The 22,820-nt window shown below is 38.8% G+C and overlaps 1 protein-coding gene across 1 annotated transcript in view; it reads left to right on the forward strand.

The window, feature by feature from the left end:
- CFAP53 (cilia and flagella associated protein 53) overlaps positions 1–22,820 on the forward strand; it is a 42,806-nt gene that overhangs the window by 14,897 nt on the left and 5,089 nt on the right. The window contains exons 4-7 of the mRNA XM_046671139.1: positions 3,414–3,717; positions 8,957–9,175; positions 17,804–18,020; positions 20,078–20,180. Coding sequence (XP_046527095.1) covers positions 3,414–3,717; positions 8,957–9,175; positions 17,804–18,020; positions 20,078–20,180 — 843 coding nt within the window. The remainder of the gene's footprint in view (positions 1–3,413; positions 3,718–8,956; positions 9,176–17,803; positions 18,021–20,077; positions 20,181–22,820) is intronic.

Below are 22,820 nucleotides of genomic sequence, written 5' to 3' on the forward strand. Positions count from 1 at the left end.
AGACCCCAGATTAAGGTAGGCATTTTTTGGCTTTGTTTTGGAGTGTTTTTATTAAATAAATACCCTAGGATGTGGTCAGAACACTTGAGAGTAGTCCTGCCTCTGTCAATTACTGGCAGACATGATTTAATGAAGTACCAAAGAACTTAAAATCTAGGACCAGACTTCAGGTCTTCAGTCCCAGCTCTACTACATACTGTATTAAATGTATGAACTTATGTAAGATGCTTAACTGCTCTGTGCCTCCATTTCCTCATCTGTAAACCAGGGATAATAATAATAATGAACTTGCAATAGTGTTTGTTGCACTATGTGGCTTGGGAAGATACTTAGGCTCCCTGAGTTTCAATTGCTTTAACTCTAAAATCGGAATAATACTTGCTGCCCCATCTAAGTTAGAAGGCACTTGTGAGGGTGAAATAAGATTTTATTTGTGAAAGTACCATATAAAGCACTCACAAACAGTAAGTCCCTTTTATCAATGATTGTTATCGTTAAAATAGATATTCTATCTATCTGTAGATAAAAGTGAGCATCCCTAAATCAAGGGTTCCCTAGGTCAAATGAATGGGTGAATCATTAGGGTGGAGGAGGAAAATATTTGATGTATTTTATCTCATCTCTTTTTAATTTTAATTTTTGCATATATTTAATAATTTTATAATATAGTTACATAGTAATAATGGCATATAATTTATAAATAATCATTTGTTTGTGGGTGCTAAGAACTTTTCTACTGAAAGTGATACATAATCAAAAAAGTTTGGGGCCAACCCCAGTGGGCTAGTAGTTAAGTTCAGTGCGCTCCACTTCAGTGACCCGGTTTCAGTTCCCGGGTACAGACCTATAACACTCATTTGGCAGTGACCATCCTGTGGTAGTGGCTCACATACAAAGAGAGGAAGATTGGCAGTGGATGTTAGCTCAGGGCGAATCTTCCTCAGCAAAAAAAAGTTTGAAGACCTACTGATCTAAGGAAATACTTGATATGGGCTCTTCATATACTGTTAATTCAGGCTTTCTTGGCAGCATGCGTCAACTGCCTTACCAATGTTTTTGTACTCTGATTTTTTCTTAAGGAAGGAAATTACCTTAAGGAAATCATCAGAGATAAGTAGAAAGAGCTACATTTAAGAGTGTTCATTGTTGGGCCAGCCCTGTGGCTGAGGGGTTAAGTTTGTGAGCTCCCCTTTGGCAGCCCAGGGTTTCTCTGGTTCGGATCCTGGGGGTGGACCTATCACCGCTCATCAAGCCATGCTGAGGCAGCATCCCACGTAGTACAACTAGAAGGACCCACAACTACAATATACAACTATGAACTGGGGGGCTTTGGGGAGAAGAAGAAAAAAAAAACGATTGGCAACAGCCGTTAGCTCAGGTGCCAATTTTGAAAGAAAGAAAAAAAAAGAATGCTCATTGCAACATTATAATAAAAGAAGTAACCTGTATGTTCATCAAATAGGGAAATGTTTAAATAAACTGTGATTTATAGGTTCCAGCCTATGTTGCACAGCTTGGCAAGCTGTAATAAAGTTTTAAAGTTAGAAATTATTTGAAGGAATTTTTCGTGACGAAACATTCCCAATATAATGTTAGGTGGAAAAGTTAAGATACAAGGAGATACAGATATAGGTATGCAGAATGACTTCAACTCTAATAAAAATGTACATACATAAGACCGGAAAGAAACACATTACCATGCTAATAGTGGTTATCTCTTGGTAGTAGGATTAAGTGTTATTTTTAGTGTTTTCATACTTCTCTATATTTTCCAGTTTTCCTGCAATGATCATGTATTAGTTTTGTACTTAGGAAGAAAGAATTTTTTTAAAAAGAAAAAATATCATAAGCCATACTTGTTATTCTTAGGCTTCAGATTTTTAATTAATTGAATAACTTTGTAGGAGTATGAATCACAGGATTGGGAAGGACTTTAATAAGTTATCATGGCCAGTTCTGAGAATTTCACTGATCAATTTCAGGCAGATGAATTCATTTTTCAATGTTAAAGTGTATTTTGTTTTTTTGGTAATCTAGCAATTTCAGCTTGTTATCTTTTTAAGCCTTCCACAGAATATGGATAACTGCTGGTTATCACTTATGTTGCTAATCAGTATGATTATGTATCAGTTAAACCAACAATTATTTATTGGGCATTGGGTAGGTAGTATGGGACATATATTCCTGAAATATATTCCTGAGTCCCAGCCCTCAAAGAGATTCCAGTTTAGTTAGGGAAATGAGACTAATCCTTGTCAAATGGTGAACAATACTCAACAGTATTTGACAAATGTCAATTTGTGTGGTATTGGCCACTCTTGCAATAAGACTTTAGACATCCTTTCTTTCAATCTTAGCAAGTCAAACTTCTTCAAAAGTTCTTTATTGAGCCCATTCTCCAAACTTCAGCTTCTTGGTGCAGAATTTGATTTAGAAACCAGGAAGACTTGATGTTTATAAACAGTGCCTTCAATCAGAGGTTCTCAAACTTGGCTGTCTGCCCAAATCTCCTGAGGTGCTCCGGAAGAACACAGATGCCTGCATCCTACCTCTGGATATTCTGATTTAACAAGTCTCATCTGAGAAGGAGGGAGGGAAAAGGAGAGAGGGGGACTTTGAAAATATCCCTGAGTAATTCTAAAGTATAGACAGTGTTGAATATCACAGCTCTTAAATTAAAAATGGGCTCAATGAAGAACTTTTGAAGAAATTTGAATGACTAAGACTGAAAGAAAGGACAAGGTCTAAACACTTACTGAAAAAGCATTTCTTCTTTAATGGTGACATGAACTTGGGTATGAAAGGCAACAACAGGGCTGTTTTTACGACCCTGGCAGAAACCCCTTCAGTGGACTTGTGCCCTGCGAGGAATCAGGGCAATGGGGGAGCCTCACTATAATATGCTGACTCTACCCTTGGATCTTTCCTTGGACATGCATGTGGGCTATCTTCCTACCAAAGCCTTAATCCTCTTGCAATATTGCAGGGACCCGTCCCCCTTCTATTTCCTCTATCCCTCTGTTTCCTCTAATAGTCATCATTTATTGAGCTTCTGTTATCTACCAGGTGTTTACATCCATTACCTCTGATCCTTACCAGAACCTTGAAAGACAGTTCTTTTACAGATGAAGAGACAAAACAGGCTCAGACAGGGCAAGTTTTTGATCCGAGGTCACAAAAAAAATGTCAAAACTAGGTGTGAAAGCCTGCTCTGCCTGACTCCAGTGCCTATTTTTTGTCTGTGACATCATGGTGCCTGCCTCCCTGCTGCTCCCTCACATGTTTCCTCTGCTCAGATGGCCTACATGCTGGTCTTTTACTTTTCTTACTTCAGTGTCTGTGCAGATATGTGCTTAAATAGAGCGGTGTCTCCTGAAAGGCTGGGTTTTGCTTTTTTAAAATTCTCCTTTCAGGGAACGCTGTGAGGAGCTCCGTGTTGAGTTGTCTTGTATCCATGAGAAGAAGGTGTGCGAGGAGCGGAAAGCACAGGTTGCATTTAATGAGGAGCTGAAAAGGCAAAAACTGGTGGAAGAACAGATGTTCTCAAAGCTCTGGGAGGAAGACCGATTAGCCAAGGAAAAGCGAGAAGCCGAAGAGGCAAGGAGACAGAAAGAGCTGGTGGAGAACACGCGCCTGGGGCTGAATGCCCAGATCACCAGCATCAAGGCGCAAAGGCAGGCAGAGCAACGACTGAAGGAAGAAGAGGCGCGCCTTGTGGTGGGTCTTTTAAAATGCTTGTCACAGGATGATCTGCTCAGTGGGTATACTGCGTAGTTTGTAGGCCTGTTACTGTACAGTTTGTCTGATGGCCTGGGCTGGTTCACAGGGCAACAGACCGTGGTCAGAGCCTTGGATTTCAAGGCCCAGCTAACAGTGCCGTCTCCTTGTATAGGGGACTGCTGTGACTCAGTTTCTTTATCTGAAAAATGAGGCAAAAGAGCGCTTGTCTTTGTTGTGAGGATGAAATGGGGTAATCATTAGCAATGCCGTGGAAGGCTAGTGGCAATTTGGCAACATCCCCCCATTCTTTGATATGGATAATTGGCAGTTTCCAAACCATATGTAAAGTGCTGTACAACAGCTACAGTGATCTCCTGGCCACCAACATCAATAATTTCTTTCCAACAAGATTGTAGCCCCTGCTGTACAGAAATTAGAGCTGTCACTGGAAATGCATGAAAGCATCAGAAAAGTAGCAATTTTATATGTATATAAAAAAGCTTTCAGAACTGGTACTTCAACACCATTAAATTTAGGAAAAAAGGTATTATTTTCCTGGGAAAACTCAAGTATTGAAATTTGGAACCATAAGAAATGTCAAAGGTAAGGTATTTCAGAGCTCTAGAAGCCTTCTCTGGGTTTTTTTTTTTTAAAGATTTTATTTTTTTCCTTTTTCTCCCCAAAGCCCCCCGGTACATAGTTGTATATTCTTCGTTGTGGGTCCTTCTAGTTGTGGCATGTGGGACGCTGCCTCAGCATGGTTTGATATGCCATGTCCGCACCCAGGATTCGAACCAACGAAACACTGGGCCGCCTGCAGCAGAGCGCGCGAACTTAACCACTCAGCCACAGGGCCAGCCCCATTCTCTGGGTTTGAGACGTTTCTTTTGAAGAGTTTAGTAGACGATGCTAAATATTTTAGCTTCTCTAAGAAAATCAAAATACTGGGCCCCAAACTGCCTTATATATGTGCATCCTCTGGTGTAAGATACGTAGTGAGCCATTTTTACTCACAACACTTCTGACATCAAATGTGTGGGGGTTTTTCCTCACACTAAACAATTCTCTGATTCTCTGTGGACACCAGCTAGGTGTCCTCCAATTCAATTCAGTTCTGACACTAACTGGAAATAGCATCAGACTCCACAGGTGTAAGGTCTCAGTCCCGCAACACTGCCTCCACTTCAGATGCCAGTTTCAAGTAGTGGGTCCCCAGGTTACCTACACTTCTGTTCAACTTGACTATAAAGTCAGAGGTTCTCATGACTCCCCTTCACTATTTTCTTTTTTGAGGAAGATTAGCCCTGAGCTAACATCTGCTGCAATCCTCCTCTTTTTGCTGAGGAAGACTGGCCCTGAGCTAACACCCATGCCTATCGTCCTCTACATTATATGTGGGACTTCTACCACAGCATGGCTTGCCAAGCAGTGCATAGGTCCACACCCGGGATTCGAACCAGTGAACCCTGGGCCGCCAAAGCAGAATGTGCGAACTTAACCGCTGTGCCACTGGGCAGGACCCTCCCCTTCACTTTTAATAGTTCACTAAAATAACTCAGTGGACTCAGGAAAGTGCTTTACTTACTATTACCAGTTTATTATAAAGGACACAACTTAGGAACAGCCAAACGGAAGAGATGCATATGGCAAGGTATGGGAGACGATACATAGAGCTTCCATGCCCTCTCTGGGCACACCGTATTCTCAATACCTTGATGTGTTCACCAACCCAGCTCTCTGAACCCTGTTATTTGAGGGTTTTTATGGCGGTGTCATTATGTAGGCATGATTGACTAAATCCTAGGCCATTGGTGATTGAACTCAATCTCTAGCCCCTCTCTCTGCCCTGGAAGTTGATGGGTGGAGCTGAAAGTTCCAACTCTCTAATCACATAGTTTGGTCTTTCTGGTTACCAGCCCCCATCCTGAAGCTATCTCGGGAAGCCAGCCACTAGTCATCTCATTAGGATACAAAAGAAAGTCTTACCACTTTGGAGATTCCAAGGGTTTTAGGAACTATGTGCCAGGAATGGGGGACAAAGACCAAATATTTATTTTTTATTGTACTACACTTAGCTATCTCTATTTCTACCTTCCTTTAAAAAATTTGTTTTGAACATTTTTTTGGAAATAATTTTAGACTCACAAGAAGTTGCAAAAAATAGTAAAGAGTTCCTGTGTACCATTATATAACCAAAGATTATATGTATGTTTATATATATTATAACTATAAAAGCCAGGAAATTAACATTGTTGTAGTACTTTCAACTAAAGTTTTTCCTTATTCAACTAAATTAAACCTTCTTTGGATTTCATCAGTTTTTGCATGCACTCTTTGGGGGAGAAAGGGTAATAGTTCTGTGAAATTTTATCAGATATATAGATTTATGTAACCACTACCAAAATCAAGATACAGAACTGTTCCATCATCCAAAGAAACTCCTTCCAGCTACTCTTTTATAGTTAAAACCTCCCTCAACCCTAACCCCTGGCAGTCACTGATAGATTATTTATCCCTATTATTTTGTAATTTTTGAGAATTTGTGTGAATTCCACCCTTTTTAATGTTTTATTATGAACATTTTCAAATGCATGGAAGTGGAGAATACAGTTGCAAAGAGTTCCTCGACCCAATTCCAATGTGTGTGTGTAGGCTTCCCCACACCGACAAGCAGTTCCAGATGCCAGCAGGGTGTTGGAGAATTCAACTCAATTCTGACAGTCTCCCCAGAGATAGAATCAGATTCCACAGGTAAAGAGCTCAGTTGCACAAGACTGCTCTCCACTTCGGATGCCAGCCACAAGCCCAGGTTGTTATCTGCCCTTCTGACTGACCTGCTGTAAACTGGAGGTTCCAACAACCCTCTCCAACTGAGGATGCCAGTCTCAAGTCCAGGTTGTTGCCTGTACTTCTGACTGACTGGCTATAAGTCAAAGGTTCCCACGACCCCCTCCTTGGGTTCAATTAATTTGCTAGAATAGCTCACAGAAGTCAAGAAAACCTATTTACTTACTAGATTACCAATTTATTACAAAGGATATTAAAGGATATGAATCAACAGCTAGATGAAAGGATACACAGGGTGAGGTCCCGAGCCAAGGAGTTTCTGTCCTTGTAGAGCTTGGGGCTTGGCACAGTGGCAGTGGAAGTGTTCTGGTTCCCCAAACTAGAAGCTCTCCAAAAAAGGGCCAATGAGCTGTCCTTTTAGGTTGTTATGGAGGCTTCATTACCTAGTCATGATTAAGTTACCGGCCATTGAGTGGGACTCAGAGGTGCAATCCTCTGATCACATGACTGGGTCACCTGGCAACCAGCCCTCAGCCTTGGAGGGATGGGAGTCAGAAAGTGAGCACAGAAGCTCCTATTGCTCTTACCACTCAGGAAATTCTGAGAGTTTTGGGAGCCATGAGCCAGGAACTGTGGATAAAGACCAAATATATCTGAGAAATGTATTTTGGTCATCTGAATGACCAAATATATATTTCTTATAAATCACAGTAATATAACAATGACCCCCATGTACCATCTCCCAGTTTCAGTAGCCGTTATATTTGCCGTACTGGTTTCCTATATCCTCCCTACTCGCTCTGTTTTCATGTTTTTAAAAAAATCCAAGATATGTCACTTCTTCCTTAATTACATCTCAAGTATGCATCTCAACAACATAATTAAGAACATTTTCTTATACAATGCCAATATCATACCTGAGGAAAAAAATAATAATTCCTTTTTATCATCTAAAATCAGCATTAAATTTCCATCATTGTCTAAATTATTTGACACTTAAATCAGAATCTAAACATGGTTGTTTTAAGTCTCTTTTAGAAAGAGTGACTGCTTATTATTCAAACCAGGGAACATTTGAGATAGAAAGGGTGCAATAAATTCATTACCTGAGCACAACAGGTGTAAAATCAGAACTATGCTGGTGAAGCCAAGACATGGTAAACTAGTTTTAGGTCTCTTACTCTTGAACAGCTCTCCCCCATCCCATCCCTACCATCTCATAGTCTGGATTTGGCTGATTGCTTCCTCCTGATGTAGTCAACCTTACTTTTAAAAAAGTGTAACCTGCTATTCCACTGGCTTTCGTGTTTGATGCCCATTGCTTTTCCTTAGATACAGCAGAGCATTTTCACTTTATCTCATTTGACTTTCAAAATTCAGTGTGGATTTACTGCTCATGGCATTAATGGAAAAGTGTAGCATATAATTCCCCTCTCACAAATCAGTAATCGTAGTAATCATGCCTGTTGTGAGTCTTGGTTAAATCAAGTCAAATTGGGAATTGTGTCCCATCCTCACTATTGCTACATCCTCTCCTGTCCCAGCTGGGCAAGTACTTATCCCTCCAGGGGAGTTCAGCTGTCTCTGGCAGGAGGACTGATGCCTGTTTATAACATACCCAGATTTTCTACCAAACCTACAATGCCTAACTGCGTTGGTGCTCCAGTTAAAACTGCTTGACTGGCCAGGCAATTAAGACAGCCAAGAGGGTCAGAAAGATAAGAAAATGAGAGCAATGAGAATACTTTTATTTATTTTTATTTTTAACTGAGCTAACTACTGCCAATCCTCCTCTTTTTGCTGAGGAAGACTGGCCCTGAGCTAACATCCATGCCCATCTTCCTCTACTTTATATGTGGGATGCCTACCACAGCATGGCTTTTTGCCAAGCGGTGCCATGTCCACACCCGGGATCTGAACCGGTGAACCCCAGGCTGCCAAGAAGCGGAACGTGCGAAATTAACCGCTGTGCCACCAGGCCAGCCCCGAGAGAATACTTTTAAAGAACAAAATGCCTAAAATTTAATTTTCTATATTTAGCTGATGTGCACATTTCCATTTTTGGACTCTTATTGCTGCTTAATAATGTATCCAAATCTAGATGTGCATAGAAGAGGAAAGTCTAAAAGGCCAATACACGGAAATGTTGACAGTGGTGGTGGGTGATGGGTACTAGGATTAAAGGTGATTTCTCTTTATACTTTTATGCATTTTGAACTCCAAAACTATAGTGTGTAATCAAACACACACACATACACACAGCAATTTCACAAAGCCTTGTTGCTAACTCAGCAATGAAAAGACAAATTTTATTTCTTATAGTCCCTCTAAATCCAGGTGTGTGTATTTCCAAGAAACCCTTTATTCTCATCTGCTAAATGCAATGTATTAACTTGTTTGTTTTGTCGGACTGTACTGATGCATGATCTTCATTATTGTTCTACCTTAGGAAAAGGACAAAGCACAGGTGAAACTTGAGAATGAACAGGATAAGCTAAAGACACAGAAGACAAAAAGGGAAATTAAGACTGCTTTGCAAAAAGCCCTCCAAGAGAAGATGGAGAAAATTCAGCAGGGTTACAGAGAAGAGCAGGACTTGGACATGAAGCTTGTGCAAATGGCCCTTCAAGACTTACAGGAAGAGGCTGATAAAAAGAAGCAAAAAAGAGTAAGATATTTTTTCGGTGCCTGCTTTGTGCTGAAAGGAGATTCCTTGTTGAGCTCTCAGTCTTACAGAAGCCAGCATCTTGTAGAATGAACTATAATAGTGCTACTATAAGTGTGGTCCACAAACCCACAGCATCAACATCAGCTGGGATGGTGTTAGAAATAGAAATTCATAGGCTCCAAATCAGAATCTCCAAATCCAAATCTTGGCAAGGGCAAGAAATTTGTATTTTAACAAACTCCCCCAGGTGATTCTGATGCTCACTGAATTTTGAGAACTCCTATTCTATAACATGGCCTTAGCACTGTGATGACAGTTTGGGATTGCAGGAAATGGAGTGATTAAGTATGCCTGGAGTTGGGGAAGACATCACTAAGAAAGTGGTATTTGGGCTGCACCTTGAAGGATATGTACAGTTTTGTCAGGCAAAGAGAGTAAGGTATTCCAATATTTATTTAGCTGTCTGTTCCTTTGAAATTTGTATTGAACTCTTAAGGGTGTTGTGCTTTTCCTATAAGTACTATTTTTTTTCATAGACTTTATGTTTTAGGGCAGTTTTAGATTCACAGCAATATTGAGAGAAGATAAAGAAATTTCCTACATGCCTCCTGCCCTGACACATGCATAGCCTCCCCCTTTATCAACATTCCCTGCCATCAGAGTGGTACATTTGTTACAATTGATGAACCTACATCGATACCTCATTATCACCCAAAGTCCATAGTTTACATTACAGTTCACTCTTGGTCTTGTACATTCTATGGGTTTGAACAAATGTATAATGACATGTATCCACCAAGAGAGTATTATACAGAGTAATTTCAGTGCCCTAAAAATCCTCTGTGCTCCACATGTTCATCCCTCCCCTCACCCCCAATCCTTGGAAACTATTGATATTTTTCCTGTCTCCGTAGTTTTGCCTTTTCCAGACTGTCATATAGTTGGAGTCATGTAGTAAGTAGGCTTTTCAGATTGGCTTCTTTCATTTTTCAAAATGCATGTTACATTTAAGTTTCCTCCATATCTTTTCATGGCTTAATAGTTCATTTCCTTTTAGCACTGAATAACATTCCATTGTGTGGACGTACCATAGTTTATTTATCCATTGCCTACTGAAGGACATCCTTGGTTGCCTCCAACTTTTAGTGATTATGAATAAAGTTGCTGTAGACCTCCGTGTGCAGGTTTTGTGTGAACATAAAAATCTGGGTAAATACCAAGGAGCTTGATTATTGGATCATACAGTAAGAGTATGTTTAGTTTTGTAAGAAACTGACAAACTATCTTCCAAAGTGGCTGTACTATTTTGCATTCCCACCAGCAATGAATGAGAGTTCCTATTGCTCCACGTCTTTGCCAGCATTTGGTGTTGTCAGTGTTCTGGACTTTGGCCATTCTAATAGGTGTGTAGTGGTATCTCATTATTATTTTAATTTGCATTTCCCTAATGACATATGGTGTGGAGCATAAGGGTTCTGAGCCCAATTCCAATGTATGGAGGGGGGTTTTCCCCCTATACCACCAAGCAATGCTCAGGACACCAGCTGAGTGTCCTACAATTCAACTTAATTCTATCGCTATTTACCTGGAGATAGCATCAGATTCCAAAGGGAAAGGGTTCAGTCCCACAAGACCTCCCTCCACTTCAGATGCCGGTCACAAGCCCAAGTTGTTACCTGGGCTTCTGACTGAAGGGCTACAAATTGGAGTTTCCAACAACCTTCTCCAACTCAGGATACTAATGACAAGTCAGTTTGTTACCTGTACTTCTGACCGACTGGCTATAAATCACAGGTTTCCATGACCGCCTCCTTGGGTTCAATTAATTTGCTAGAGTACCTCAAAGAACTCAGGAAACTCATTTACTCACTACATTGCCAGTTGATTACAAATGATGTTAAAGGATATGAATTAACAGCCAGATGAAGAGATACAGAGCATGAGGTCCTGAGCAGAGGATCTTCTGTCTTCATGAAGTTTGGGGCCTGGCACAGTGGCACATGGAAGTGTTCTGGTTCCCCAACCTGAAAGCTCTCTGAACCCTCTCCTTTTGGATTTTTATGGAGGCTTCATTACATGGGCACGAGTGATTAAATCATTGGTCATGGGTGATTGATTCAACTTCCAGCTCCTCTCCCTACCCTAGAGGTCAGAGAGGTGGGACTGAAACTTCCAACCCTCTAATCACATAGTTGATTCTCCTGACAACCAGCCTCCAACCTTAACTGGGTTGTTTCTTTTCTTATTGTTGTCTTTTAAGAGTTCTTTGTATGTTTTAGATAACAGTCCTTTATCAGATATAGCTTTTGAAAATATTTTCTCCTAATCTGTGGCTTGTCTTATTCTCTTGACAGAGTCTTTCAAAGAGTAAAGATTTTTTATTTTAATGAAGTCTGGCTTATCAATTTTCTTTCACGAATTGTGCCTTTTGTGTTGTATCTAAAAAGTTATCGCCAAATCCAAGGTCTTCTAGATTTTCTCCTATGTTATCTTCTAGGTCTTTTATAATTTTGTGTTTTACATTTAGGTCTGTGATCCATTTTGAGTTAATTTTCGTAAAGAGTCTAAAGTCTGTGTCTAGATTTTTTTTTTTTTTTGCATGTGGATGTCCAGTTGTTCCAGCACCATTTGCTGAAGAGACTCTTAGTTTTATTGTGTTGCTTTGTTCCCTTGTCAAAGATCAGTTGACTATATTTATATGGATCTATTTCTGGGCTCTCTATTCTTTTCAGTTGATCTATTTGTCTATTCTTTCACCAATGTCATACAGTCTTGATTACTGGAGCTTCATAGTAAGACTTGAAGTTGGATAGTGTCAGTCCTCTGACTTTGTTCTTGTCTTTCAATATTGAGTTGGCTATTCTCGGTCTTTTGCCTCTCCGTATAAACTTTAGAATCAGTTTGTCAATAACCACAAAATAACTTGCTGGGACTTTGATTGAGATTACATTGAATCTAAAGATCAAGATGGGGAGAACTGACATCTTGACAGTATTGAGTCTTCCTATTCATTAACATGGAATATCTCTCTATTTATGTAGTTCTTTGACTTTTTTAATCAGAATTTTGTATTTTTCCTCATATAGATCTTGTACATATTTTGTTAGATTTATACCTATGTATTTCATTTTTTGGGGTGCTAATGTAAATGGTATTGTGTTTTTAATGTTGAATTCCACTTGTTCATTGCTGGTATTTAGGAAAGCAATTAACTTTTGTTTATTAACCTTGTATCCTGTAACCTTGCCTATACTTATTAATTCAAGCAGATTTCATTGGTTCTTTCAGATTTTCTACATAGGCCATCATGTTATCTGTGAACAAAGACAGTTTTATTTTTCTTCCCAATCAATATACTTTTTATTTCCTTTTCTTGTCTTATTGCATTAGGTAGGACTTGTAGTACAATGTTAAAAATGAGTGCTGAAAGAGGACTTCCTTGCTTTGTTCCTGAGTTTAGTGGGAAAGTGGCTAGTTTCTCACCATTAAGTGTGATATTAGTTGTAGGTTTTTGTAGATGTTTTTATCAAGTTGAGGAAGTTCCTCTCTATTCCTGGTTTACTGAGAGTTTTTAACATGAATTTATGTTGGATTTTATCAAATTTTTTTTGTATCTATTGATGTGATCATATGATTTTTCTTCTTTAGTCTGTTGATGTGATGGATTATATTAAGTGATTTTTAAATGTTGAACCAGCCTTGTATACCTGGAATAAATCCTACTGGGTTGTGGTGTATACATTGTTGGATTTGATTTACTAATACTTTGTTGAGGATTTTTACATCTATGTTCATGAGAGATACTAACGTATAGTTCTATTTTCTTGTAATGTCTTTGGTTTTTGTATTAGGATAGTTCTGGCTTCATATAATGAGTTAAGAAGTATTCCTTCTGTTTCTGTCTTGTTAAAGAGATTGTAGAGAATTGGCATAATTTCTTAAATGTTCAGTAGAATTCGCCAGTGAACTCATCTAGGCCTGGTGATTTCTGTTTCAGAAGATTATTAATTATTAATTCAGTTTTTAAAGTAATAGACATATGCCTATTCAGATTGTCGCTTTCTTGTGTGAATGTTGGCAGATTGTTTCTTTCAAAGAATTGGTCCATTTTCTCTAGGTTATCAAATTTGTGGGCACAGAGTAGTTCATAGTGTTTCTTTCTTATCCTTTTAATGTCTGTAGGGTCTATAGTGGTGTCTTCTCCTTCTATATCTTTCGTGCTGGTGCCTTTGGGTTTGGACTCTCCCTCGTCATTGGAAGCTTTGATTATGGTATTTCCCTTTTCCCACATGGAAGGCTAGAGAGGGCCCAGAGTTGGATATTTCCCTTCTCCTGGGTCAGTTAGGTTCTGATAGAAGCCCAGCATGTTAGACTCTGGTTAAATCGTGTCTCCTAAGGGCAAACCTTGTTAAGAAGAATAGAATGCTCTGGTGTATTTCAAAATGGTTCCTTTCCCCCTCCCTCAGCCGGAAGCATTGGGGGATTTTTCTCTGATATTCACTGTGAGAACCTGGTAAAAACTCAGGAAGTAAAACTTGCAAAAGTGTGGGGGCTCCCATGACTGGGTCCTCTTAGACTTTTTAACTCTTAGAGTCTGGGTCCCCTTAAACTCGCTGAGCCTCTAGCAAGTCATCTATTACAGATGAGGTCGTTCTATCCCAGCACTGCTTCCTATGGAAGTTTCTGCTCATGGGTTTCAGCTACGGTGAGTTGTGATTCTCTGTATTCACCTGTATGTCTCTCCAATTTAGGGGGCAGTGGTTTGCCCTGTGCCCTCACTTCTCTTCTGGATCTAAGATTAGCTGTGGGCTTTTCAGTTTGTTGAGCTTTTTACTTAGGATAGAGTGGCAACTTCTAAGCTCCTTACATACCAGACTGGAAACCAGAAGTCTGCTACTGTGTTCTTTAATTAAACTTTTATTTTGAGATAATTGTAGATTCACACGCAGTTGTAAGAAATAATACAGAGAGATCCCATGTACCTTTTACTCAGTTTCTCTCAATGATAACATCTTGCAAAACCCTAGTGCAATGTCACAGCCAGGATATTGACATTGACACAGTCAAGATACAGAACATTTCCATCACCACTAGGATCCTTCACATTTCCCTTTTATAGCCACACCAACTTCCCTCTTGTGCCCACCCTTGGCAACCACTAGCCTATTCTCCATTTCTATAATTTTGTCATTTCAAAATGTTATATAAATGGAACCATATAGTATATAACCTTTTGGGATTGACATTTTTCATTCAGCATAACTCTCTGGAGATATATCCAGATTGTTGTATGCGTCAGTAGTTCTTTTTATTGTTTATTGCACCACAGTCTGTTTTTACTATTTACCTCTTAGAGGTCATCTGGGTTGTTTTCAGTTTAATGGCTGTTATAAGTAAAGCTGCTATAATCATTCGTGTATAGGTTTTTGTGTGAACACAAATTTTTGTTTCTCTGGGAAAAATTCCCAGAAGGGCAATTGTTAGGTCATTGTTTAGTTTTTCTTCAAGAAACTGCCAAACTGTTTTTCAGAGTAGCTATTACTATTCCACCAAAAATGTTCATTCCCACCAAGAAAGTATGAGTGATCCAGTTTCTCCACATCCTCACCAGCGTTTGGTGGTGTCACTATTTTTTGCTTTAGCCATTCTGATAGCTGCGTAGTGATATCTCATTGTGTTTTTAGTTTGCATTTCTATAACAACTAATGATGTTGACCAACTTTTCATGTGCTTATTTGCCGTCTGTATAGTCTCTTCAGTGAAATGTTTCCTCATGTCTTTTGCCCATTTTCTAGTTGGATTGTTTGATTTTCTTTCTTTTTTTGTTACTGAGTTTTTCTCGGTTGGATTGCTTTTGTTTATTTTTTAACAGCTTCATTAAGGTAGAATTCATATAACATACAATTTATCCATTTAAAATGTACTTTCAGTGGCTTTTAGTATATTCACAGATATGGGCAATCATCACCACAGTCAATTTTAGAACTTTTTCATGATCTTGCTTATCCCTCTTTCCCACTGCCAACCCCTAGTCCTAAGCAACTACTAATATACTTTCTGTCTCTATGGATTCCCTATTCTAGACGTTCCTATGAATGGAATCATATATTATGTGACCTTTTGACTGGTTTCTTTCACTTAGCATAATGTTTCAAGGCTTATCCATGAATACTTCATTCCTTTGTATGACTGAATATGTTCCATTGTATGGATATACCATATTTTGTTTATCCATTTGTCAGTTGATGGACATTTGAGTTGTTTCCACTTTTGGGCTATTATGGATAATGCTACTCTGAACATTCATGTTTAAATTTTTGTTTGGCCATATGTTTTTGTTTCTCTTGAGCAAGTACCTAGGACTGGAATTATTGAGTACCAGGGTAACTCTATGTTTAAGCTTTTGAGTATTTGCCAAATTGTTTTCCAAAGTGGCTTCACCATTTTACATTCCCACTAGCAGTGTGTGAGGGGTCTGATTTCGCCACATGCTTGTTAACACTTGCTATTATTTGTCTTTTTTATTTTAACCATCCTAGTGTGTCTGAAGTGATATGTCATTGTGGTTTTGATTTGCATTTCCCTAATGGCTAATGATGTTGAGCCTCTTCTTTTCCTTTGCTTGTTTGGCCATTTATATATCTTCCTTGGAGAAATCTATTAGCAGTCTATTCAAGTCATTTGCCCAATTTTTGATTGGGTTGTCTTTTTATTATTGAGTTGTCAGAGTTCTTAATGTGCTAGATACAAATCTCTTATCATAAGTGATTTGTAAGTAGTTTTCTCATTCTATGGCTTGTCTTTTTACTTTCTTGATGGTGTCCCTTGAAGCACAAAAGTATTTAATTTTGACAATGTCCAATTTACCTATATTTTCTTTTGTTGCTTGTGCTTTTGATATCATATCTAAAAAACCGTTCCTACTCCAAAGTCAGGAAGATGTAGTCCTATGTTTTCTTCTTCGAGTTTTATAATTTTAGCTCTTAATTTTAGGCCTTTTGATCCATTTTGAGTTACATTTTGTATATGGTGTGATGTAGAGGTCCAGCTTCATTCTTTTGCACGTGGATATCTGGTTGTCCTAGCACCATTTGTTGAAGAGACTGTTCTCCCCTATTGAATTGTCTTGGGACCCTTGTCAAAAATCAATGACAGTAAATGTGTGGGTTTATTTCTGGACTCTGAATTCTATTCTGTTAACCTATAGCTCTCTCTTTAGGCCAGTATCACATATCTATATGTCTCGATCACTGTAACTTTGTAGTAAGTTTGAAATCAGGAAATGTGAATCCTCCAACATTGTTCTTATTTTTCAGATTGTTTTGATTGCTCTGGCTCCCTTGTATTTCCATATGAATTTGGGATCAGCTTGTTGATTTTTGCAAAGAAGGCAATTGGGATTTTGATAGAGATTGTTTTGAATCTGTAGACCAATTTGGGGACAATTGCTATTTTAATAATATTGTCTTCTGATCTGTGAACATAGAATGTCTTTCCATTTATTTTGGTTTTCTTTAATTTCTTTCAAAAATGTTTCTTAGTTTTCAGAGTGTATGTTTTTTGGGGTATTTTTTTTGGTGAGGAAGATTAGCCCTGAGTCTGTGCCAATCTTCCTCTGTTTTTTATGTGGGATGCCCCCACAGCATGGCTGATGAGTGGAGTAGGTCTGCGCCCAAGATCCGAACCCGTGAATCTGGGCTGCCGAAGTGGAATGCACAGAACTTTAACCACTTGGCCATGGGGCTGGCCTGCCAGAGTATAAGTTTTGCACTTCTTTTGTTAATTTTTTTCGTAAGTAAGTATGAAACTATGTATATAAGCCTTTCTGAGGGTGCAGCTACACCCTCAGACCTTTCTAGTCCTACCTCAGATCTATGATATTCTCGAAAGAGATCAGATCAGAGATTGGATGAACCAGCACAAATATAATACTATGAAAGACAGAGAAGCCAATTGAAAATGCCTGCATTATAAAGCCCAGTTCCCACCCTTTGCTGCACATTAAAATCACCTGGGGAACTTAAAGGCTGCCCACTAGATAGGAATCTCTGGGGGTGAGACTCAGCCCTTAATGGTTTTTAAAGCTCCCCAGGTGATTTCAAAGTGTAGCTAAGATTGAGAATTGCTATTATAAAGTATGAGGTGATTCATCTTTCAGTCAGAGACAGTGCTATAATAATAGTATTGACTTACTTTGTTTATCAGGTTAAGATTTCATCCATCCAGATGAAAATAAATGAAAATAAAGCCGTATAGTTGAAAATTATTTGAGAATCGCGTCGACAAACACTTTGGGAAAGTGTTTGAGTTAACTTATTAAAAAATGTATTATAAAACATTTCAAACAGATACAGAGAATAAAAAAAGTGAACCCGCCTGTGTCCATCACTTAGTTTCAACAAACATCAACTAATGGCCATTCCTGTTTCATCTACCCCCACGCATTCCCCACCACCACCCCTGAATATGTTAAAGTAAACTCTGGACATAATATTTTATTTGTGAATGTTTCAGTATGTAGCTCTAAAAGATTGGGATTGTAGCTCTAAAAGATTGTCTTTAAACTTATCTTCAATATCATTATCACACCTAAACATTTTAACGTGGGGTAATTTTTATGTTATGAAGGAAGAGATGGTAAGAGAACAGAAGATATATCGTCAATATCTGGCACAGCGGCGTGAGGAAGACAAAGCTCAGGAGAAAGAATTGGACAGAATATTGGAGGAAGAGGAGAAGAAGAAGTTGGCTGAGAAGGACAAGGAGCTAAGACTTGAAAAGGAGGCAAGGAAACAACTTGTGAATGAGGTCATGTGTACAAGAAAGCTTCAAGTTCAAGAAAAGTGTAAGGAAGTGAATCCTAATTATATTATAGTTGGGCCTTAATTTAAGTAGCAACCAAAATATTTATTAAGTAGGTATTATGTGTGAAATACTATGGAGGATGTTAAAAGGATTAAGGTACGATCTCTGTTTTGCAGAACTTATCTAATTGAATACATAAAGTATAAACACATGAAGAGTTTTATATCCCAGCAGATTCTGAGCAGTCATGGGGGAGATGTTCTCAAGGTTAAAGGAACAGTATGTCCTGAATGCTCTTGTGCCTTAGTGATTATAGAGGAGAATGAGAAGGTAGGGCTCAGACACACACCTCCTCCTCCTCCCTTTTAGCTGTCCCTCTTTTTTTTCTGCAGATGTCTCCACACCTCCATACCTCCATACCTTTGCTTGGGTAGTTTTCTCTCCCCTGTGATGCTTTTGATCTTGAGTCATCCCGCACATCCTTCAAGACCAGCTCAAATGTCTCATTCCTTGTGAGGTTCTCTGTGTCCCCCTATTCATAATAAATCCTCTTTCGGGGGCTCTCACTGTGGCTTGCTCACATTTCTGTCTTAGCACACCATTGTGTTCTCTCAGCTTCCAACAGTGCTTGGTCACAAAAGGAAATATTTGTTGAGAGGATGTCCTGCCGTCTCCAGATTTTCACCGTTCCATGTTTAGCCCAGTGAACTGGGGAGACAGTAGATGGACAGATTTACTATTAGGGAACCATTAGATTTCACACTAATTCTCTTTACAAGAGAAAGCTCATCTTGGTTCCTTTGATTAATTCTCTACTCTAGGAATGATAACAGCAGTTGAAAATTATTAAGCTAGTATTATAGTTTTAAGAAAATGAGAAGAAAGCTTATAAGCTAAAAAGATTTCTGTATGCATCCATGATAAATGTTTTAGAATATATTAAGAAAACATGGAAAATTTAAGGGGCTGGCCCCGTGGCCGAGTGGTTAAGTTTGCATGCTCTGCTGCAGGTGGCCCAGTGTTTCGTTGGTTCGAATCCTGGGCACGGACATGGCACTGCTCACCAAACCACGCTGAGGCAGCGTCCCACATGCCACAACTAGAAGGACCCACAACGAAGAATATACAACTATGTACCGGGGGACTTCGGGGAGAAAAAGGAAAAAAATAAAATCTTTATTAAAAAAAAAAAAACATGGAAAATTTAAGTATTTGGAACCATTTATAAACAAGGAAATAAAGTCAACCATAATTCCACCACCCAGCAATAGCTACTATTCACAACTTCATGTATTTCCTGCCAGTATTTTTACTATGTATATAATTTCCCCCCACAAATTAGGATCATGTTGTATATATTGTTTTTCAGCCTGCATTTTCCACTTGTCATAAACATTTTTCCAGGTGAATTATAGGATTTGTAATGCTGCCTAGAAATCCATTATAAAAATGGACCATAATTTACTTTACCTAAACACAAGTAATGGACCTTCAGATCGTTTTGAATCCTTTTACTACTATTTTAGCACTGCAGGTTACTATCTGTCTACATAATTTTTTTGGCTTATATATGATTGTTTAAGATAAATTCCTATAAATGGATTTTTGGACCAAAGATATATACATTTTGGTTATATTTATTCTTTTGTGAACTCTGTTTTCTTTATAATTTTTTTCTACTGGGATGCTTAAGTTTTTCTTATCTAACTTATAAGATCTTTAAATACTGTTTTTCCAATATTTATTTTGTAGTAAATAAACTCTTATTAACATAAATAGCAATAGAAAGAACTGTTTGTCCTCAAGAAGAGAAAGGTAAGAAGTGTTGTAACAGTGGCAATCTGGTATGAAAAGGACTGACCACGGATTTTCAGTGAAAAATGATTAAGAGAAAATCTGTATAGATTGCAGCGCTTATCAACCTAAACCCTATTCTTCCCTCAATGGAGATGACTACTACCTTATTGATCTAAGATCCAGCCCAGTGATTCTAAGCTCTGCCTCTCTAAAGACAACATAGCATTGATGCCCAGAAAGATGTCAGCAAGTCTTGTCTGAAAAAAGTCATTTAGCAAAAATTACTTTTGTGTTTCATAGTGCAACGCAAAGCAAAAGAACAGGAGGAACGTGCTATGGAACAGGAACGCATAAATGAAGGTCTTAAAGAGCTTAACCGTGAAGAGAAGGAGAATTTTGCAAGGTATGATTTTTTTCTTTATTATTATTTACTACCTAAAAAACTATGGAGATTTTTACATAGAGAGGGGACGATGTGCCATAGTTCACATATTATCGATGTTATTTTACATCAGTATTACATTTGTCCTAAAAGCTTAAGTCAGTTTACAAAATTTTGTATAAAAGTAAGCACCAACCATCTTGGTAAAATCAAATTCTGTTGCCATTGTGTGCTTTCTGATTATACATATTAGGTATTGAATTAGATGTACATCTTAAAAAATAAAATAAATTAGAAACAATTTTTATGAAATAGGCACCAACCTTAGATCCTAATGAAATAAGATTTTTTCCCCCGTGAAATAAATTCTGAAATACAGTGTGACCTAATTAGTTAAGATTAGCAGAAATGGCTTATGGGGATATGATTCCATGCAAATGTCCCCAGGAGGAGTTGTGTAGCTTCACTGGGCTGGAAAACTGAAATGCTCTGGGTGCTTTGGGAAATTCCACTGCCCTCCTCTGACAGGTGTCCCTCTGATCACCACAGTCAGGCTCAAGTGGAGGAAACAGGCAGGCCCCTCCTTGTGGCCTTTCTCAGACTATAGTAATCCTTTTCCCCTGATGGCCATGGCACCCAATTCAGGAAACCAGTGTGGTAGAGGAAGAGGACCCATCTCCTCTGATTGCTAGTCACCCTCCCTGTCCCTGGGGCCTGTCCCCTGACTCACCCACACTTGGTGCATAGAGATAAGCTCTTTTCTTACTAGAAAGAGTATGGTTTATGTACCTGGGGCTATTGTCAGTTAGGTGCATTAACAATGTCTAGCCTACGCTACTGACTTCCTGCTACTGCTTCTCTGGAGGTGTTTCCTTTCTGTTTTTGAATAGTCTGTTATTGGAGAGGTGAGGGAACTTAATGGATAGTAACTGTCTTCCCTGCCCAACTTCTGAATCAACTGAGAGAGAAAAAAAAAAGTGTGGGCCGAAGGTATTACAGGTACCTATTGGTGCATAACAAAACACCCCAAAATTTGTGGTTTAAAGTGAGTTTTGATTGTCTTTCACGAGTCTGTGGTTGACAAGGCTCAGCTGGTTGGTTCTTGCTTGGGATCTTTCATGTGGTTCGAGTCGGATGTTGGCTGGGGCTACATTCATCTGAAGGCTCAACTGGAGTGGACACCTAAGAGACCTACTCATATAGCTGTCAGTGTGTGCTGACTGTAGTTGGGAACCCATTCTGGTGTTATCAGCCTGAACATCTACATGTGGCCTCTCCATGTGGCTTGGGCTTCTCACAGTGCAGTGGCTGGTTCTGAGATGGAGCTTCAATAGCAAGCCATTTCAAGAGATAGGAGGATGAAATTTCCAGGCCAGTTAAGGGCTACACCTGTGACTAGCATGGCATCACTTCTGTCATATTCTTTTGCTGGTAAAAAGGGCCCATCCAGATCCAAGGAGATGGAGAAATAAGCTCCACCTCTTGATAAGGGGAGTAGAGGTTCACATTGCAGAAGAGTGTGTGGGAGAGGAGATATTACTGTGGTCATCTTTGGAGAATAGAATCTGCCACAGAGGTACATGCATTCTATAATCTTTATTTCTGATAAAAGCTGATATTAAAATGTAGCTTACTGATTGTAAAATGGTGCAACTGCTATGGAAAACAGTATGAAGTTTCCTCAAAAAGTTAAAAATAGAATGACTATATGATCCAGCAATCCCACTTGTGAGGATATATTGAAAATAATTGAAGGCAGGGCCTTGAAGAGATATTTGCACAGCTGAATTCATAGCAGCACTGTTCACAATAGCCAAGAGGTAGAAATAACCCAAATGTCCGTTAACAGATGCATGGATAAACAGAATGTGGTATACATATAAAATGGACCATCAGCCTTAAAAAGGAAGGAAATCCTGTCAGATGTTACAGCATGGATGAACCTTGAGGACATTATGCTAAGAGAAATAAGCCAGTCACAAAAAAACAAATACTGTATGATTTCACTTACCTGAGGTACCTGGAGTAGTCAAATTCATAGAGACAACAAATGGAATGGTGATGACTAAGGCGTAGGGGGAGGGGGCAATGGGGAGTTACTTATGGGTACAGAGTTTCTGGAGAAAGATGAAAAAGTCCTGGAGATCTGTTTCACAGCAATGTACTTAACACTACTAAACTGTTTACTTAAAAATTGTTAAGATGGCAGATTTTATATTATGTTTTTTTTACCACAATAAAAAAAAGTCACACTATAAATTTTAAAATGTGTCTTATATTTGGAGGAAATTGTCTAGTTAATACTGAATAGAATGAAGCAAACTAGCCCACCCAGCCACCAGCAATGTCACACCACTGCAGGCCTCCCCTGCAGGGCCATGGCCCTCTGACAGAGAGCAGAGGGGAAAACAGGCAGACTAGCCTGTTCCCAATAGGTAAGTCCCCTCTTCCTTAGAGAGGAGCGAGAGAGGGAGTGGAGAGAGGCAAGGACTCTCTCCACAAAGTAATCAATGTTTTGAGTGTGGAAGAAGAATTCCCTCCCTAAAATCAATATTTGTTCTAAGATTATCTTAATTCTTATTATGTAATAAACACATTATTGAATTTTTTTATCTATTTCTTCTTCACTCACTCTGCTTTTAATGGGAATTTTAATTTGAC

Source organism: Equus quagga, chromosome 9, assembly GCF_021613505.1.
Source record: "Equus quagga isolate Etosha38 chromosome 9, UCLA_HA_Equagga_1.0, whole genome shotgun sequence".
NCBI lineage: Eukaryota > Metazoa > Chordata > Mammalia > Perissodactyla > Equidae > Equus > Equus quagga.